The following is a 22210-nucleotide window of genomic DNA, read 5'->3' as shown; positions in this document are numbered from 1 at the left end:
ATTAAGAATTCAGACCACTCATGAGGTGTGAAATGGGAACACAGCCGAATAGATGGCAATAAAGCCACACACGGACTGGGCGGAACAATGGAGGGTAATTTCTCTTGCAGGCAGGATTGGACATTCAGCTGCAAGGTGATGCAAGTTAACCATTCATCCCAGGTTCTGTAAGGGTCACTCAGACCCTTATAGAATCTCATGAGTCCACTCAACATTGAAGGTTTGCCATGGTAAATTTATCATGCTCTGCTTGTGACTTCCTCCAATTGTTTTCATTTGTTTTTACTGTGCCTTACTACACTGGACTATTGATGTGCCTATAGAGAGGTACAAAACATAAATCCAGTAAGACATACTCACAGATGTGCTTTATTAAGGCTATGGTTGTATTCAAGATGTTCGAGTGAGGGGCTGCAAAGAAACTAGTATAATTTAATTCCATGCTGAAAATAAAAGGTTTCTGCTTTTAAGGCTTCTTCAGGTGTATGATTACATTCAGATTTGTTTCTGATTCTTGTTCTAAAAGATCAGAAAATAATAGGTACCTGTAAATGATAATACATCAATGCCAGAGTGGAATATATAGCAGATCTTTGTTGGCAGGTTTTGATTAAAACGTGAAGTCAATCATAAACAATTACCTACAGTATTACAGGAAAAGTACCATATATTCAACAGGGGCCTGAGGTGTCTTTAGATTTCCCTTGTGTCTGAGATCTAAACTGTTTTTATTTACACAAGGCAACTGGTGTTATGGTCTAGCTTGTTTCATTATAATTGCTCTTAGATGTTCTAAGTGCAGTTCCAATAAAACAAGCTAGACCATGCATTGCATCTTTAAATTATTAACTGAATAAGTACAGAATTGTGTAATGAACCAAAAGGAGCAAAACTGTAAGAGTCCAGTGAAATGAAAGGCAGGAGTGTCCCTGAAAATCTTCAAATTGAAACCATAATGCAGGTTTTGACTTCACACCTCTCTTCACCTCTCTCAACTTTGCACCACCTGAGTGCCCAGTCTGCCTCCCCCCTGCTCCCAGCTTTTGTTTTCCTATGCTATAGCAGCTGCCGACTTCCCTCTCTTTCTTCAAATAAGGAAAGCTCCACAGCCGAAACATTGTGTTTCTTTTCTTCTCCTTTCAGCATGGAATAAACCTTTACTTGTTCCTTTGCATTCTAATATTTAGCCTCTGTATCAGCCCCTTCATTTATATATCTGTAAGGGCATCTTTACAACTAGGAGTTAGTGTTTTAATTTGATCATGGTAGCCATTTCTGACTCTTCCGGGCCTACCCGTATAATGGATGGAAGTTGGTGACAAAGCCCCACTGCAAGTCCATTCCACTGCAAGACACTGACATTTTGATATTTAGTGCATCAAACTGCAGAGGATGTACTGCAATATAGACCCCTTTTTAGAGGCATCAATGTTTTGAAAGCCCTATTTGTGGCAGCCTGTTAAAAAACACTTAGCCTTCCTGCTTGCCTAATATAACCTCCCTTTAAAATATCAGTTTCTGTTAAACCTAGGGCAGGTGATGTATCCACTCCCATAATTCTAGCTATTATTTACCCTCATAATGCAACACTCAGTATCACTGAAAGCATTAACAGCATCACATTTCTATTTTGAAACAAGTTTAATTAAAATACTTCTGAATGTATTGAACTGGTATGTCAGCTGTCAGCAATACATGAATGTTTGCAATTATTCCCACCAGCCTGAAAGAAGTTGACAGCATCAGGTAACTCACCATGTATCCTTTTAATTTACACAGGTATTTTGATGACTAAAAACACTGGAAACCAATTAATCTCAAATCCAAACCCTTGCTGCTGTACAGTTACCTGGTTTAAGCTTGCTTGGATTTACAGCTGGTACACGGTTGGCTTCTCAGTCTGGATAATCCAGTGGGAAGCCTTGATTAATGATTTTGCTGGTAATCAACTCTGTAGTATTACCGCACATGGCTGGATAGGGCTAGGTTACAAATGCTGCACTAATGACAACATTGAACATTTGCTTTGAAGCTGTATGTTCAAAAGAGACCCTCAGAAACCCTAACTATACTTCAACAGTAAAGTCTAATAAAGCTTACCGAGGCCATGGTGAAGTGTGGACAAGTATAGTAATTAATAAACAAGAATAACCAAAAACAAGTCAAAGCAGAGTCAGTGCATAGTAAAAGTACAATATTGCACTTTCATAGTGGTCTTAAAACTGTAAAAATATGTAAGAGAGAAACATAACCAGAAGCCAGGAATTTCAAAAGTGCAGTTCTTCCCATTCTTGATATGATATGTTTTAGTATAATTGTTAATATATATTGTTAAAAGCATAGAATTGTCATGTTAAACTGTGCATCTAGAAAACTGTGAAACTAGATCATTCAGAATATTATATGCAATTTTGATTACACGTTATAAAATAGATATCGCTGCTCTGGAATCAGTCCAGAGAAGGGCAAGTGGATACAAGGTAATGTCCTTCACTGACAGAATGAAAGAACTGAACCTTTTTACCCTCAAACAGGTAAAACTACAAGTGTTCCTGATCAAAGCATTTAAAATCCTCAAAGGCATTGGCAAAGACAACCTAATGGGCTTCTTCAGAATCAGCAGTGAAGCATGAACCAGAGGACACAAGTACATACTACATGGAAGTGTATTCAAAGCTGAGATCAGGAAGTGCTTCTTTACCCAAAGAATTGTGGGATTATGGAACAAGTTACAGGCCACATTGCTGAAGATGATTCCCTGACTTTCATGAGATCCAAAACCCAGTTAGCTACTGTCAAATGTGCTAGATGGGCTGAATGGGCTCCTCTTGTTTGTTACTGTTTTAATATGCTTTGCTAATACCAATATCCTTGGTATATCAAAATATCCAATAAGGCAATTTCAATGTACCAGTTACGAATAATAAACATCAATGTCCATTTAGTTGCATTAAACACATACAGACTGTCTTAACTCAGAGTTTTCCATTCAGTTTTCAATTTATTTCTTAAATGCATCTCCTGCAAGACTGGTTACCCATGACAACAGTTTGCTTTTTATAACAAACCACAAATGTACAGTCCACCAGGCAAAGCTTCCATTATCTTAACAGATAATGTCTATAAAGTATATATAACTGTACAGTTACTGTTGTACATGTTGTTACAAATACAAGAGTTAAGAAAATTATAATATCAGATGAGATAATCAATTATACCAAGGATATACCTGAGCAGCTGGTTTAGTTAGAGGCCCTGGTGTTCTTTGTTCTCTGGCACAGCTCTGGTGGAAGAAGTAATAAATGAGAAGCAAGCTAGGGTAAACCAACTTTTATTAACAATAACATAAACTAAACAACACACAACACAACCTATCACAAGTTTACGCCCTTACCAACTAGAAAAAGTGAGACTGTTAACCCAGTCCTCCTACAGTATATAATGTCTGTCACACCCAGGCTGGGAGCGGCTCACTACCAGTGGTTGCCACGGGTAACCGCAGCATTCTCACGAGCCTTCCAGCCGATCCTGTGAGAACGAGATTAGGCCGCTTGTCTGTCCGACCAGCTGCCTTTCAATCAGGCAGCCAATCCTTCAATCATTCCTCCTATTGATCACCACATTTAAGGCTTGATTCACAGCTAGACCAGTTCTTTGACACGTAGTTTCTCGTTCAGCTCTGTGCTCAACAGTGAATCCAGCAGTGAAGTGCTCGACCCAGCTCCGTTTCTGTCAGCCTGTTTCACTGTTTCCCTGACAGCCCCATTCCTCAACCTGTCTTCCTGGTTCCAGGCAAGTCCTCTTCCTGTCACTCCATCTATCTGAATCCCAGGCAGCCCTGCACCAACTAGCCTGTTCACCTACATAGACTCTCAACTCTCTTTGGTATTCTGCAGAGAAGGCAGAAGCCCTACGCTTGGATTTCAGCTTGCCACACCTTCTGCCGCAGTGCACTGCAGGTGACTGTGGCATAACAATGCCTAAATAGGCCCACAAGAAAATTAGACTTGCATCCTAAATAAAGCAGAATACAACCGAGAGCTAAATGTCTTCCTATACATTTGGATACTACAAAATGAATGGGACCCTATTTTCCTATTCTTAAAAATGCATCTGCTAACCCTTAGAGAACATTTGTAGCCTGGGAATTCCTTATAAAGGAAATCAGAGTTTCCTAAAATAACGGAAAGGGAAGATCTGTTGAACAAAGTTCAAATACTTAGCTAAAACCTGGATTTGAATAAGGTCTTCTTGCCTGAACTTTTCTTCTCCCTCTTCTCTTCTTTCATCTTCTTTTTCCCCTTTTTGGGCTGTTTTTCCTGCTTTTGCCTACCTGTCTTTTATCCTGGGTTTCTAACTGATGAAGACTCCTAATGATTTACAAAAGTAATTCCTCAGAAGGTCCCCTTTGATCTTTGTCTCTCAAAAGCCTGAGAAGTGCAAATGTTGACTTTTATAACCATTATAACATCCATAACAAATTACAGCTTAGTATTTTTTTTCAAGTCCAGGTAGATGTAAATCAGCTGTTGCTGTTAAAACTGCCACAGATCCCTTGTTTTGTTTTTGAGAGGTTTGTGGGTGAGATGGAATGTATGATGAAAAAATATTTAAGCAATGCTTGAAAGTGAAAATGACAAACGCAAGGATGATGACACTAAACTGCCTGTCATAAGCAGCTGTTTTAATAGAAGCGTTTCTGGTAGTACTGGAGGTCCTCCGTGGTTGAGGCACTTAGTAATGATAGTGATATGTCTCTCACACATTAGAGTTTTACTCCAATTACTTCAATCAAGACATTTTTGAAGAGCAACCCCACTACAAATGCTGAGGTTCATGAACAAACACAACATTCACACCAGGTTTCCAAATGTCTTCATCACATTAAATGCCTGACACTCCCAGTTTCAAACTGCAGTGGTGAAAATACTTTTTCTCTTTTAAAAAGAATTGTGAAAAAAATGCTTTAATTACTACAGTGGTCAGGAAAGAGTTATCAGTTTCACTCCGCTGTGCATGAATCAGACATGCCAAACTTCTCCAGTTTAATTGAATCAATTGCTGCAGCAAAGGCTTGAAGGAAGAAGGGGGAAGAAGGAAGCTACTTGAGTGTGTTTATTCACTAAATGACAAAACAAAACATGATTTGGCTTAGTTTAATTTATTTTTTCAAAAGGTCATATGTAGTGTACGGGACTTTGTTGGGGCTTTGAAATTCCATTCATTTTCTAAAAGCTTCTTTCAATTCTGGGTCACAGGAATACACCCTGGACAGGACTGCAGTCCATTGCAGGACATGCACAGACATAAACACACTCATGCCAATTAAAATCAAAACCAATTAACCTCCCAGTACAGTACGTCTTTGGACTGTGAGAGGAAACCAGGGCAGCTGGAGGAATCCCACACAAACATACAAACTATACACAGATAATACTCAAGGAATTGAACCCAGGGCCCTGGTGCTGCAGCTAAGCTCTGTGCCACCATACAGTAACTCTAATTTGTATGTATCTTGCCTTTCATTGGTATCATAGAATATTAAAGATGTACAGTAAAAAAAACATGCTATGTGCTAACCACTAACCGCTATGTGTTTTGTTTTTAGGGGCCCACAAATTTCTTTGAAACCACAAAATACAAACCCAGCCCTGTCTCAATAATAAGTATAATAATAATCAATCCTTACATTTATATAACACCTCTCTGGACACTCCACTCAAAGTGCTTTACAGGTAATGGGGACTCACCTCCACCACCAGTAGGTTGTAGCCCCACCTGGATGATGGGACGGCAGCCATAGTGCACCGATGCGCTCACCGCACACCACCTCTCAGTGGGGAGGAGAAAAGATTGATGAAGCCAGTTCAGAGATGGGGATTATTAGGAGGCCATGACTGGTAAAGTCCAATGGAAAATTTGGCCAGGACATTGGGGTAACAGCCCTACTCTTTTTAATAAACACCCTGGAAATTTTAATGACCACAGAGAGTAAGGACCTCAGTTTACATCTCATCTAAAGTACAGCACCTTTTTACAGTATAATGTCCCCATCACTGGTCTCACTAACTGTTTCAGCACCAACCTTAATTTTAAACAGGTCACCCATCCAAGTACTGACCAGGCTCACACTGCTGAGCTTCAGTGAGTCACTTGTGAGCTGCAGGGGTTTATGGCTGCTAGCACAGCACACAGCATAAGAAATAAGGAAAAGCGCAAGGAATTAAATGAAGGAATATCAGGCTTCTGAACTAGCTGTGAACTGTGACATCATAGGATTAATTGAAACATGGTTAGGTGAGGATGATGGGGATGGATATAAAATTAATGTGTACACACTTGTTTGGAAAGACAGGCATGACAGAATAGGTGGTGGTGTGAGGCTGTATATAAAATTACCCTGCAAACTAGAAAACTGAAATAAAAGATTATGGGCATCTTAGAATCTATATGAATTAAACTTCAAAGGACTATAGACTACCAAACACAGATATGGGCTCCAGTAGCTCACTACATGATAAGATCAGGATGGTATGTAACAGCGGTGACATTATATTGGTAGGAAATTCTAACTTCTCACACATAAGTTTGGGTATTTGATGAGATATTCAATACCTGAGACTGAGATGATTGAATTGGTTGTTTCTTAACAGTTTGAAAAAGTACAATGTTCTTATTAACTTTATCTTTTCAAACCAGGATATAATTAAGGCAATGGATCAATTAAACAACTGTGCAATAGTAACTGTAATATGGTATCTATTGATGTTTACTATGTTTAAAAAATATGAGTCTAAAATTGGGGTTATAGTTGTAAAAAAACAGATTATTAAGGAATGAGACAGAGCCTACAAGCAGTGAATGGGGAACAGATGGACACAGAGTCAATAGAAGACGGCTGGTTAAGAAGTCCAGAAAAATATGGCCTAAATTGTTAAATAGAGATATTAAGATAAAAATCAGAAGAGAGCTCTCCACAGACTATGTAAAAGGGTACATAATTCAGAGACAGAAAAAGAGTGGAGCTGTAGGCACAGCTGAAAAATATATTAGAATTGCTATGAGTTAGAGAGACAAGAATATTGCAATACAGATAAAAAGTAATATAAAGAACCTTCTCCAGTGCTACATCAGTAAAACAACAGTAAAAGTGGGAGTGAAAGATTAGAGATATAAAAGGGGGATGATAATAAAATAGGATCACTTTATTGGCCATACTGTATACAGTACAATTTCTTGTATAAGGAATTTGTCTTTTCACATACCCCAACTTGCTCTCCATGAGACACACAAACAGGGAGAGAAGTTTGGAGTCAGAGCACAGGGTCAGCCATTTATACAGCACTCCCAGGGCAGTTGGGGTTAAGGGCCTTGCTCAGGGACCCAGTACAGTAGGATTCCTCTGCCAGCCGCAGGATACGAACTGGCAACCTTCCAGACGCAGGCACAGATCCTTAGCCTCAGAGCCACCTCACCACCCCAGGATACAGATATCGTTAACATACTAAATGAATATTTTGCACAGGTGAATAGACATCGATAACATGCCCCATATTAGCAATCAAGCTCCAGCAGTACAGAGTAATGGCAGCAGCAGTGATCCTGAAGTTCTAGAGAGGCCAGGGCACTTAAAAACTAAATAACTCAACCATATTATCCCAGTCATACTTAAGGTGTAAATGTAAATGACAGTTAAAGCTAAATTAGAAGAATTCACTCAGTAGTGAAACAAGGACACGTGGTTATACTTGGGAATGTAAGGAGAAATAATTTAGGATAGTGAATAGGAAAAACTTATTTACTTAAAGAGTGCTGGGTATCAGGTACAGGCTTCCTAGCTGGGTGATTGAGGCCCAGGCTCTAGGCTTCTTCAGTAAATGACTAGATGACATTTTAGATTAATTCATCTACCAAACTAGAAAATGAGAAAATTAGTCTCTCATGTATTATCCTTCTTATATTCAAATACTCCCTCCTCATTTATCCTGGGAGATATTATGTCTACTCTAGTGTAAGAAATAGTATGTAGTGCACTTTTGTTTTAAAATACCATATTTCACCTTAAAGAAAGCAATATAAAGGAGGTTGTAGGGACAAAAAAAGCATACTTAATGGAAATGAGGCCATTAAATCCATTTTACTTGTTCACCTGCTAAAAATAAATTTAGAGACATTTCCTGGAGGAGTCCAACATTTTCAGCATCTATATTGTGGCAGTCCTGGATACCCCTGAGTCTTTGTTTACAGACCTGCCTGTCAATTCAGCTTTAAATGATTCTATTCTTTGCTGAGTTTCTCAATACCAGAGACTGGCATACTGAGTGTTACAGATCCCCACAGCCTGGCAGGGCTGTATTCTGCTCCTAGAGTGCACCACTACCCCCTGCCAACTCACACAGCACCACTCCTGGCATTGCGCACCAGTCAGGATAACCAGAGCCAACATCTTTTCAAGTTTGCATTTCAGATTAAGAGACGAAGTACCAACTGATCAAAATAACTAATTCAAAGAGGTCAGGGAGCCCATCCTCTTGGTCTAGTTGGTAGCAGCCTAAAAAAATCAAATCATTTTATAAAGACTAAAAAAAGGGGATCTAATTCTGAATGGTGCAGACTTATCCTTTTTTAAATGTTTGCAGTTCTTAACAAGGCCCAGATTAAATGCAGTTTGAATAACAGTAAAACTAGAAAGTAGAAAAACAGTCCAAATGTTTGCGAAAGGCTCAGAGAGTTGTCTTCAAGAAAATGACTGAGGGAAATTACTACATTGCCTGAGGGCTCAGCCCAGAACCACGGAAGAGATAGTCCTTAAACTATAAAGCCAGCCTCATATTCTGTTTCTCTCTTTCCAGATGATGGGAAGCTGTCTTTTGAGGAGTTTAAGGCCTATTTTGCCGACGGTATTCTCAGTACCGAAGAGCTGCAGGAACTTTTCTACTCCATAGACAGACACCACACCAAGTAAGTTTTGCTTATGATGTACCATCATTCCACTCCTTAATAAACTGTTCAGAATATGTAACTGAAATGGCATTGTTTCGAGCAATGTCACTATCATAGCATAACACTGAAATGGTTTCATGAACCTTATGCTTTCAACTGGTATAGGACTATGTCATTAATATATAGATAAGTGAAGAAAAGGTAGAGATTTAATAAAATAAAAAGAATAAATATAAACCTAATATAATTATCTGTCACTTAAAGGATTCTACCTAGGTACAGAAAATCAGTTTATTTAATTTGACACAAGTTTGTTCCCTTTAGTAAAGCTGCAAATTTGCTCCCAAAAATCACCATTGTATCTGTGCTGTCAGATCCAATTAGTCAGTGGCAAGGCAGAGAATGCTGCTGAAAACACTGTTCTTGCTGTTGCACTAATTAAAACAGCACTGAGACAGAGGCAAGGCCTGACGGACAAGATTTCTAATGGTGCTTTGTCCAGACAAGAGGCCCTGACAGCTTTCTCACAAGCGTTAATTACTCCTTGTGCAGGAAAAGGAGGTTGATCTCATTCCCACTGTGAATGAAATTCAGCACCTTTTAGTGAACGATACTCATAAGAGTCAGAATCAGCTAGGAGTGTTGTCTGAATTAACATCCTTAGTTCCTTGTAGGTTTATTTTGCTAATGAGGCATTTTCCATTTGTCTGCTGGATTCTCACATTTCATGTCCGTGCAGCTCCTGGTCACCTCTTTATAACAGGTGTAGGCAGTCCTGCTGTGTCCAGGAGCTGACTGCTGTAGGTTCCTCCTGGGATGCCTCTTCCTATAGAGGTCTTTGGGTCTGACTGAAAACAGATTCAGAACGAGAGGCTGACTGATATTGTTTTTGCATTCTGATGCTCTTGTTTTCAAAATCCAGCAACAGATAGCCACTATCACAAGTCAAGCAGTTTATCAAACATGAATAATTTTATTGGACAAAATATGAATGTATATTGGATGGCATGGTGGAGCAGTGGTTAGATATGCACTGGAGATATTACAGCACTAGGGCCCTTCTATCAGTTCCCAGCAAATTTAACAAAGCAACATTTAAATATAGTTTACATGTCATACAGTTTGCATATCAGTATTTAACTTTCACTGTGTCGGATACAAATGCTGATCAGATAAAAAATGTTATTAAAACAATATTATCTCATTACTATCTTAAAATTGTAAGATGTCAAATTTAAATGACTAAAATACATTTTATGTTCCACAAATAATTAAAACCCCATTTGTAGACATTATGTATCTCAATGTGTAAGATGTTACAAACAAAACATCAGATTCAATTACCTTATGAAATGTTATGTAACTACGTACCCCACCTGAACTGTTATGTAATTCTGCCTTATATGAACAAGCCTAAATACAAAACTTCACTGACATCTTGAATTGATTAAAAAACATCACCAGCATGCTAATTTTTCAATTCTAAATTGTATTGGTAAAATAGATACAGATACAGTGCATAGTAATAAGGATAATATACAGTAAATAAAGCCATAAAACTTGTGGAGATGTTTTTGAGTGGGAACTGGACACTTTCATCTTTTAAATCACTTTAGACTTGTTATTGACAACTTTATTATCCACATAGAAATGACCTCTTGAATAAAATGTATATTAGGTAATTATTGCACTAATAATTTAATATAATATAAATGGTGTTAATTGTGGCTCCTCACTTCCTAATGAAATGCCATGAAACGCTTGTCTCCTGTGTAGAATGGGGCAGGAATTTGTCACACCAGCAACCTCTAGAAAGTGCATGGGCATCCCATATATCAGGCTCTGTTAAACACTTTTTTCATCTTTTTCACAAACTGTTTTCAAGCAAAATAATGATATTTTGAAAAGACTAAAGGTAGGTTGTCAGTCATTTGCTTTACCGACTAACTCAGCCAACCAAAGATTTATATTTCTTCTGTTTTAAGTAAATGAACAGCACAAATGGACCATTTTGCATGTTTATAATGAAAAGAAGTAATATCAGATGAATATCCTCTTGGAGTCTCTTAGGACTGAACACATTTTGCAATTGAGCAGTAACAGTAGTTTGTCAGAGATCAAAAGCAGAAATTATTGCCATACTGTATCTTTCCTGATTTATGAATGATAAACTACCTAATGCGTGCTTATACAGTACAATATGTCCTGAAAAGGTGAAATTAATAAAATATATGGTCTACACATCACACTGCCTGCTGACGTCCTTTTATCAAAAAAGAAATCATGAAGGACCAGTGGAAGGAAAGCACTGCAGACAGGAAGCATTCTTACTTTAAAAAGATTCTCTGCACAGTCAGAACTCCAGCACCTTCAGGTTACCATTCTAATTTTTCCCTTTGAAAGATGAAGCACCTCTGTTTTTCTCCAGTAATGTGTCATCAGCTTCTCTTCTGTAAATGCAGAGGAATACTATAAGCTCATTTCCTTTCTTCAGACAATATATGTGAATTCTGAATGTTTCATTTTGAATGAAAAAAGATTGTCTAAACTGGCAGCTTTGATCATGAAAGTATTTCACTCTCTGAACATCTGTGTATATAGTTTGTGATGCCACATGGGTCAGCTCACAGCAGTTGCACAGGTTCTTGGCGGGTCCCTGACCAAAGATGCATCCCAGCACAAGTTTGAAGTCAAATTGAACCTTTATTATATATTATTTATTTATAGTAAACTATGTACAGTGCTAGTTTAATAAACTAATTTAACTAAAACTAGTTGAATAAATACTAATACTAAATACTAATACTCAAAACTGAGTATTCTGGCACAGGCACCTAATACAGTAGCATGGTGGTCTGTGGCATTATTTTAGTGACCTGTGCCTTAAAACTAGGGCTTGTATCTTCAGCCCTGTGGCCTGACTGCAGGTCAGCAACTGGAGCTGCAGTACAGCAGCAAGTGAGGTGGTACAATAGCTTGTCTTCAGCTCAAGGGCTTGTATTATAGCCTGTGGACTTACACTGCAGTAGCATGGCTTGTGCAGTGATCTTGAAATTGCTCTCATTCCGGATTCTCTCTCCCTCTTCCTGGTTCAGCTCTCTGTTTAGCTGGGCTGGAGCAAGGCACACGGCTGATCTCTGCTCCAGTGATTGCCGAGTGCTCCAGTCGCCGTCCTGCCACGGCATCACAAGTTGTAGACATAAGTATGTGCGCCTGTCATTTGAAAACTGTCAATAACACTGAGTTGAAATATTCCAATGTTATGTCTGTTTATAGACATACTTGCTTCAGGGGTGGCTGGCTGCCAGCTACTGCAGCCCTAGGCAAACCATTCAATTGGCACCCCCTCCTCCCCACATTTTTAATAAAGTTGTGGGTAAAACATTTGCCCCTTCTGTCTTTAATTATTTAAAGAATTTTATAAACCAAGGTTTAATTATTCAGTTTCTGTTACAAACCAGCACAGCTCCAGTGCTTCCTTGGCCTGGGTCACACTGCCCTTTTAGCAATCAGCAGTAGTGTGTGACACAGACTGCCTTCTGCATTACAATTAAGATTTCATAAACCAGAATCATGAGAGAAGCATCAGTGCGACAAGCTGATTAACAATTGCCAGTTCTGAACTGGAAGGGTATAAAAAGAAAAAAAATAATTACTGCTTTTCATCCAAAAGCATTTTATATACATGGGAAGAGACACACTTCATCAGCACCTGAAGTGCAGCATCTGCTGTACCTGGGACATGCATGGCAGGCATTGTTGAGCAACAGATCACAGTGTAACGAAGCAGATGAAGTGGAGAAGTGACAAACTGCTTCAGCAGTTAATAAGGGGGGATTTTGCAAGCCCAGAGTTTAACCTGGACACTGCATGTCTAGGATGATGTCTTCAAGCCAACAAACTGCAACTATTCTGGTAAAGAAACTCTGATATAGAGAGAAGTGCCCACATACTGGTCCACAAACTCCATTATGTGGATCCTAGTACTGACTAGACTTCTTTATTTTTGAGGGCTGTAATACTTCAGTGTTTTGGTGGTCTGCAGATTTGCACTGCTATGATGTCATCTTAGGTGGCACAGTGGTTGCACCAGCTTGCATTGCTGCTTCGCAGAGCTGGGGCCCTGGGTTCAATTCTAGTGTTGCTATACTGTATGTGTTGAGTTTGTACAGTATATTCTTCCTGTGCTTATATGGGATTCTCCCTGATGCTCCAGTTTCCTCCACAGTCCTACGTACTGGTAGGTTAGTTGGTTTCTAGGAAGACTGGCCCTGGTGTGAGCGTGTGCGTTTCTGTGTCTGTGTGTGTCCTGTGATGGACTTGCATTCCATCCATTTTGTATCCTGCTTTGTGCTCGTTGCTGCCTGGATAGGCTCTGGCTCACCTGCGAATGCCGTACTAGATAATGTGAGTCTAATGAAAATGAGTAGATGGATGTTGTCCCTTGTTGCTTGAGAAAGAAGAAATGAATACAGAAGTCATTTAAATGTGAAGCTGTAATGTCATTTCATCCAAATGCAAATCTGGTTTTCAAAAAAAAAGATTGAAGGTTGGTATGTCCCAAGTTTTTTTTCCCATCCTGTCTTGCTAATTCTCAATCATATATTATAAACCAACTTACAGTATGAGTGAGTGAGTATTGAATTTAGACACAAATTTTAGATAATTTTTTTCTGAATTATCAGAGTCAGTTTTTGTGAAATTCCTGAAATACATTGGGTCACGTATATTCAAAATGTAAATGAATCTTATTCATCTTATGTTGCAATTTATTTCACAAGTACAGTATCTTATTTTATAAACTGTACTACAGGGTTCTGTAATATCTTGTTCATTGTCCCTCCTTCAAATCATAACAGATTATGGTATAGTATTTTTTATTTCATGTTGTAAATATTGTATGCTGTTGTAATCTGGTTGCGTGTTTTGCCACTAAGTTGCTCCTGTCACAATTACAGTTCTTTGATTGCAAATCTGTATTCTGGAGTTAACCAAATGAAATAAACATCAATCATTTCCTCATAATGCAAAGGTAAATTCTTAATTCACTGTATGCAAGCTGCTGTAGTACAAAGGGAACCGATGACATGTTGGGTTATACTTTTCTTAAGAACATAAGAAATGTTACAATTGAGCAACACTATTTGTCCCATCTAGCCCATTTGGTAGTTAGTAGAAAATTGATCCCAGGATCTCATCCAGCTGTGTCTTGAAAGATGCCAGGCTTGGTTTGACAGCTTGTTCCATACACCCATAACCCTTTGTGTATAGTACATTGCTGGGGGATATGGATACCAACAGCTACAGTGCAGGGATTATAGTCTGTATCCTGCATAGATTTAAAAAGTATTCATTTAATTAATCATTACATCAGCAATGCATTTCACGTACATGTGTTTAAGTATGTGCCTTGTTATAAGTATAGGTGACTAAGAAGTGCCTCTAAGAGTCTAGATAAAATGTGTAACACCTGGCGGTATAAACATTTCCAGCTTCAAAGTAGAGGGGATATTTGCTGAGATGACATGGGGGTCCAGATTCAGTGATCAAAGCAAGGTTTACCTTAGTTAATTAAGTTCTGGGTAAATTATTAAGTGTCAATCAACAATCCATAAAGACACCATATAAAGTCAGATCAATATAGAGAAAATTAGGAAGGAGGGAAAAACAGATAATGAGAGATTGAGGAGACAGGAACTTGAAATGTGTGCCCGGCAAGAGGTCCTTGTTCGAGACCATCTGATTGGAGCTAAGCGTTTGATCCTTACTAAGAGAGCTTACTATTCTGTAGCTTTTTGGGAACTTGGACTTTTTTTATGAGTGAAAAATTAAAACTGCCTCTCCTGCTTAGTGGGTACATTTTAGAATAAGGAGATAGGGTGCCATTTATTTGTGGCATCTGGGTTAGAGAAATTTAATTAGTTTAGAAGGCATCTTATCTCTTCTTTTGGCCTCTTGCAGGCATTATTTAAGACTCATATACTTGGTAGAAGTCTAAAGTCTTTCCCTGGTGGTCTAGACATTGGTCTCTGAAACACCTTGTGCGTAAACTTGTAATGTACACAGGGAAACGTTTGTATTGTAATTGTCGATAAATATTTGTTTAACCAAGTGTGTCTGAATTAGAGTATTTCTCTTTTCACCAAAGCTGTGCCAGTGAATAAAGAATTCACGTGTCTCAATTATACCAACCAGTCGGGTATATTCTTGGAGAAATCCTTACATGTTAGGGGTTATGATTATTTATTTTAGTTGTTGACTAAACCACTTGACAATTTCTGTTATTCACTATTTTCGGAACCCTCCATTTGCAACAGTATGTATGTGTACATAATCATACCTTCCATGAAGATCTTTCTAGGTGACTATTTCATTGCTAATCATGCTTACATTTTTATTTTGGGTGAGGTTCTGAACTCACACAAAGTTTTCCCTTTGACATTTTGAAAAACAATTTCACAAATGAGAACAATTTTACTTTGACTTTATCTTCCTGCCACCTCTCACACAGCTCTGGAAGACGATGTCACAAGACTAATCAATGTTTCCATAGGGATTTGAAATTACTGTATACTGGCCATAAGATGTACAGTTTAAAGTGTGAGTATAGGAAGGATAGCGAAATATGTTTTTCTGTGTAATTATTAAATCCATATTTCAGATCTAAAGACCAGTATGAGGCAAAAGTATAGTATTTCATCTATTGTTTCTTGCTTCTGGGTATTATTTTCCTTATATGACTAACCATATTAGGACAATATCAAATTTGTTTTTTGTGGGACAAATGCCTAACCGTTGTTTCTAATTTCTCAGTTGTTCCATGTCATATTAATTTTCAATACATAGCCTTGGCTCCAGCCTTTGGAGTTTTACTTTTTTGAGATGAGTATTTCAAAATCAACAATATAGAATGTCTTGAAAATGAAAGACACTTCTTGAGGAATAAGCAATCAGCAAAGACCAGATTATCCAAGGACGACAACCACATCTGATGACAGAAAACACAATATAGCTGTGAATATAAACCTCAAAATAAGAGCCAAACTGTTTGCAGGCAATTTCCAGAATGTAGCGGTGAAAGTATCTAAATTCACTGAGCATGGAAGACTAGACCTTCAGGGTAGTTACAAGGGCTATAGAGGCCCCAGCTACCTTTGTTGGTAGGGCATGAGACTCATAATCTCAGGGTTGTAGGCTTGTGTCCCACATCGGGCACCAGGTCCTCCATGCTGGAGGTTGGGCACAAGGCTGACAACCCTGTCCCGTAAAAAAACTAAATGTTACAGAAACAGCAATAGGATATTGCTGCCCCTACAAGCTGGAATGCATAACATCCATCCACTAGGGTTATATTGCAAGATGCAAACCCTCTCATCAGAATTAAAAACAGAAATGCATTTCACTGCATAAGTATTGAGACAGTGAAGTACAATTTGTCATAAGCACATCTGATGGTTGCCTGGGCAAGACTCAGACCATGTCAGATCGATTTCAGGTGCTCCAAAATACATTGTTGCATATTTGGTGCTTTGACACTGAGACTTCATACAGGAGTTTTGAAACAGACTATTATATGTTTATATACATTTCAATGTTTTGTAGTAAAGGGAGATTAATTTTATAGGAAGAAATCTGTATGAAATATCTTTTGCTCACTTTTCTGTCAAAAATGTAAATACTTCCAGAATCCAGTCCTTTGTTCATTCTCAAAAATGAAAATGTTTATTGGATGCAGTTGACTTGAGTTTCATGGAAGCAAAAATCTGAATAAATAGAAGAACAAAATCTAAGTCTTTTTTAAAAAATCTAAGGCTTTTTTTGCAACACCTACTGGTTTATTAAAGATGAGTATTAATTTTCATCGTTATCTGCGATCAGCACTCTAAATCTGATCTAGTTTTTAACAAGCCATCTTGGTCATTAAGTAGTGAAGTGAGTCGATGTGTCTCTTAGCTATCCACATTCATAGCTGCTTGAAAGGTGAGAGCAGTCTCTTTAAAGGAAGAACTTTGTGCAAAACAATGAGAAATTAAAATGTGAATCAATTATGTGACCAATTAAAACAATGTGAAAATTGTTCCTGGCTTGGAAAAAAAACTGACAGCTTTTGTAATGCAAGATAATGTTCATGCCTGCGTGAACAAAGCTGAGAAACAGTCCAATGAGACTCATTCCCCATTGGGCTAGAAAGACTTAGCAAGACTCCAGATGTAAGTTGGAATCAGGAGTTTGAAAACGAAGAAAGCTGAGAGGAGAAGAGCCTCCCTACATGCTCACAGTGACAGAAAGGAGCTGCCATCAGAGAACTGGGAGTTTATTTAGGGAAGGGAGCTGTCAGACTGAGCCGAGCTGATATGTCTTTCACAGGACATCTTTGACAACCAACAGACCAGTGTGCCTGGGTGTTTCACTGGATAGATTTCTAAATCAGCTGTCACTCCCTCCACAGTGTATTGTGTCCCGATCCAATTAAACCGTATCATGGTTCCCTAAGTAGGCAGCACGGTTTTCTGCTCAAATGTCTAATCTGGTATAGGATTTTGTCAAAAATCTCACTTGGAAAAAGAAAAGGAGGAAGGAACTGAGCTGATCTGCACTGCAGATGCTGTGCTTTTTCTGTAACAGTGATTGACAGTCCTTTTGCATGATAATGTCTAAAGATTCAGCTCAGTGAGTGACAAAAGCAGTCTATTCCAAACTGTTACTCTGTTTGAATTACTACATTAAGACACAACAGTCAGTCCAATGGAATTCAGGAGGAACAGGATCGATGAGGTGCTGTATAATAAAAGCATCTCATCATGCTTCAAAGTCAACAAAAAGTACCAATTCTTACAGCAGTAGATGAATCCTCCCAAACTGAGATCTGAAGTATTTTGAGTCTAAAAAAATCATGTTTTTGAAAGAATAACTCTTAATCTATAGAGTGACTACTTATTATACAGACGTAATATATTGTTTAAAAATACTTAGCTGGATTTCATCATTTCATCACATGAACAATCTCCTGTCACCTACTCACCTCCTGTCAGTATAATTTGCTAATTAAATATTTTTGATCTACTGGACTGTATTCGTTGTTTTAGTGCCCATTATTGTAATATTCCACAGTGTTGCGGTCAGACATGCAGCACTGGATTTCATTTCTTCTTATTGTAAAGCAACACTTTTTGTTCTGCAGAATCACCAAATCTAAAACCAAGAAAGTATGTCAGAAGAAATATTAAATTATACCAATTGTCCTCAGACTGTTTATTTTTTATACTATTGCAATATATCTTCCACTGAAACTGGCTTTGGAACGTTGCCCTAGCAATAAAAAATTGACACCATTTCAAGGGGAAAATTTTGCAATACCTTCCTCACCATAGCAACGCAGCTTGGGCAGAAAAATTCATTTGCGCACTGTTGAAGTTAACGGCCTCAAGGAATCATTATCAAAGCAGACAAATCAACAGAGTAGAATAAAGACAGTGAACCACTAAGAAATTAAATCTTTGAATTTCTATGATTTACTGGACCATGTACTCAACATGTGTGTGGGAAACTAGATTTGAATGTTATCAGAGTGCACAAAACAATCCCCCAGAGTTTTCTGTTTGACTCCTGAGTCTTTTTAGTTTTCTTTTTTTTCTCAGACAAAAAGCTAGGGCAATAATCAGAGGTAGCTAAGCAGAGCAGTATTGCACCTGGATTCCCTCATACCAAAGCCTAGTTACAGTGCCACAGTTTTAAACCATTACAGTCTGGCCTCATCTCAGGCAGAAAAAGCCTTCACAGTGCTTTGATGAACAGATGCCCGACCTCTGAAGCACTTTGGATTAAATTAACCTTTTTTTTCTCTTCTCCCTTTCTCATTGCATTTCAGCAACCTAGACACAGAGAAGCTGTGTGGTAAGTCTGTATCAATTTTAAGTACTTTTCTAGTTCTTTGCTTCTTTAGATGTGTGATTCCACTACATATTTACACATAAATACATAGTATCAAACTATCACATACTTAGATTGAAAGATACTGTATATACATTTATGTACACTCACAAGTGCCCATTAAAAGCTAGAGATGACTTTTATGTAGTGTCAGAAATTGAGTTTTTTGTTCAGATTCTGAACTGTAGTGTAATGATGTTAAAGAATACATCCTAACAGAATGAACTCTGAAAATTATACCGTTTTATTCCTCCTTCTGCTGCCTTCTTACAGACAGTTCTAATACCTGTTCAGTAATGGGTGGTAAACAAATTGACATATTGAATAAAGTGAATTAAGAACACAACATTGGGAGTTCATATACAAAATCATAAAATAAATTATGATCTCGCTAGCTCAATGAGATTAAAAACTAATATATTCCTATTTGTGTGTACCTCTTTTCCAGTAATATAATAATGTCTGACAAGCACAGCTCTTGCTGCCCCTGCAAGGATTTGATCCCAGTCGCTCGTGGGATCATATCACCCACAGCACCACTCCCTAGAGAGTGGGCAATTGCAGCATTCCAAAGACTGTTCCTCTGCCATGGCAGAGCCCTGAAGTGCATGAGCCCAGTTACAAATGTAGCTCACACTTTTCACAGTGGGTTTATACCTTTCTCCAACTGCAAAGTACTTCAGTCTCATTTTGCCCCTTAAGACGTCATTTATAAGTTATGTTTTTTCTGTTAGGAATATTACTTTTCACCCTATGCTCTCTAGTACAAAAATTCTAGAGAATCAGTAGCCATTTCTGAATGCTGCCTCTTAGAGCCAAGTGAGGTACAGAGACTCCCGAGTGGGACTGAAAACAGTCAGACTTGCAGTGGCTGTGTTCCATCAAAATGATGGAGAACAGCAAAGGAAATAACTCCTGAACTGTGAAAACCAAGATAGGTAAAAGCAGAGATAAATCTGAACTCCAGGTCTGCACATCACAGTCAGATAAAGAAGTTAATTTATACACTGTGCACCACTATACACTTGCAATTAGAAACATTCCAGCACGAGCACAGAAGAAAGCTGTTTGCTTATCTGGGTCCCGGCAGCTTGTTCGGCTGTGAAAATAAGCCTTTTGATTCAGGAAAGAAGTAAACAAAATTTAAAATGTGAAGTGCACCCTGTCACCCAGGCATGCAGGCTATAGACCTCTTTTAATTTAATCTTGTTCCCGTTCCACCAGCACATCAGCTGTGTCTAGGCCCATTATGGCACCAGACATGAGGAGTTAACTAGTTTCCATCAGTCTGAGGATTTCTAGCGGTCAATAACTTTGGAACAAAAGTCCTGAAGGACTACAATTCAGCAAGTTTAAATCACCAGCACCTTAATGCAGGTGCTGGCAACACCTGCCTGCAGGATTTAGGTGTCTGAGTTGAACCCTCAGCTTCTTAGTTAACCCTAGTTGAAGGACTTGAAGCAATACTTGGTTTAATTAGTACTTTTCTTTAATTTAGGGGCCTAAAGAGTTGCAGATTTTTTAGTTAATTTGAAATATTCTGATGTTTAAATTTAAAAGTAAAATTACTGATTAGCTTAAGAAAAGTTGTTCAATTAAGTTTCATAGAGTCTGGAGCAAAATCTGGAAGAGCCACAGATTTTGGGAGCCCAGTTCACTTATTAGTTCAGCAATAATTAGAAGCTCTGGTGGAGTGAAAACCAGATCTGTGACAGATTCCTATTAAAAACAAACAAAAAATCAACATTTAAAAAAATATTCTTCAAGCATGAGATCACAATGAAAAGAATGCAGGAAACGGATCATATGCGTTAATAATTAAATGTTTAATTCAGAGAAAAAACATAGAAATTTGAAAACATAAACCAGCTTGTCTTCTTTTGTAAATGAAGAAATGTGTGAATATGTGCTTTAAAGCAAAATTGGTATTAGAATGAGACAATTGAGGTTCTGAAATGAGAGAACATGCATTACTGTGTATTGTTCCTGTTTTTGAAATCCATCACAGTTCTAGTGCTTTTACAATGATGCTTGCTTGGTAATTAAATTCTCTTTTTTTTATTAATGCTGCACTCCAAGATATTTATCAGGAAAGATACTGAGTGATGGAGCTACATTTAGGAATTTATGATATGCTGTGTTAAGTAGATGACTGAACACAGGTGTCACGACTATAGTCCCCCCTCCTTAAGGGTGCTCCAGCCCTTTCACTAAAGACTTCATTCTCTGCACCTGTTTCCCATTCCCTGCCCACCTTAAAAGCCAGGCGCTGACGTTCTTCCGGGCTCTGCATCTGATTTCTATATCGTGCGAGTCCGGGACCTGGAAGCGCCTGGTCCCGTTAAGGTTTTAACCTCGGTTCCCGTTCCTGTTCCCCGTCCGCCGGTTCCGACCCGGCCTTCGTGGTTTTTAATTCCTTCCTCTGATGGATCTCCTGGTTTTGGACTTACCCTTGCGTTTTGGATTTTCCCTAAGGATTACTCTTTGGGATTGTTCGCCTCGGCCACACCTCCCCCGTGCACCAGCGCACCTTGGACACGCCCCCTTGTCTTCAGCCCCGTTTTCCTGCATGACGTTTCCCCAGTGTTTCCCCACTCCGTCGGACTGTGTCGTCCGCATAGGGTCCGGAAAGAACTGTTCGTTACAACAGGAAGATGCACTGGCATATGTAAAATTACTATGCTGGGAGCATGTAACTATTCGTATAAAATTTGTATCAAATCATATCGTGTCAACTGACATGAATACTTTTACGTACTGTATTCAAAAACATATACAATACTAAAGCCTATGATCTATAATGACATTAAATTGTCAGCACTTATCAAGATTTGCCAGTTCTATTGATTTCTCTCAGTGAATTATTCTTGCAACCACAATAATAAAAAAAGATTTTGATCCTACATCTACTATACTTTCATTTGTACTTTCTTTCAAACAATACACATTGACTTTCAAATTTCATTTTAAATCCCCAAACAATGTGAAACAATGTTTTAATTGCTGTTTTTCACACCTGTTTTATTTCCCGTTTGATTAGGATAATCATATTTATTTAATAACTTTCTTTAAAGCATTCAGCTTCAGGGCCAGAAAACTTTGAAAATCCCTCTGTGAATTAACCTCTAGAGTATTTAGTAATGATTTGCTGTTGTACTACCTCAGTGCCAAAAACATAATTGGTAGTTGGAAGTATGAAAATATAATCCTATACATTTACATATAAAATATATGTTAATATAATTTAATGAACAATTTTGTATCTGGATCAACAACATACTGAGAAATAATTGATCTCTACTGTACATTCCACTACACCTGAATCGTCCACAGAACA

At 38.2% G+C, this 22210-nt stretch overlaps 1 protein-coding gene across 2 annotated transcripts in view; it reads left to right on the top strand.

Annotated features, from left to right (window-relative positions):
• Positions 1-22210, top strand: part of necab3 (N-terminal EF-hand calcium binding protein 3) — a 96386-nt gene that overhangs the window by 50577 nt on the left and 23599 nt on the right. For both annotated transcript variants that reach the window (XM_088607467.1, XM_088607466.1), the window contains exons 3-4: positions 8853-8961; positions 18812-18837. In XM_088607467.1, the coding sequence (XP_088463593.1) occupies positions 8853-8961; positions 18812-18837 (135 nt within the window). The remainder of the gene's footprint in view (positions 1-8852; positions 8962-18811; positions 18838-22210) is intronic.

This window comes from Lepisosteus platostomus, chromosome 15, assembly GCF_059453375.1.
Source record: "Lepisosteus platostomus isolate fLepPlt1 chromosome 15, fLepPlt1.hap1, whole genome shotgun sequence".
Classification (NCBI taxonomy): Eukaryota; Metazoa; Chordata; class Actinopteri; order Semionotiformes; family Lepisosteidae; genus Lepisosteus; species Lepisosteus platostomus.
Note: the sequence above shows the minus strand (reverse complement) of the source record. Positions and strands in the feature narration are given on the sequence as shown.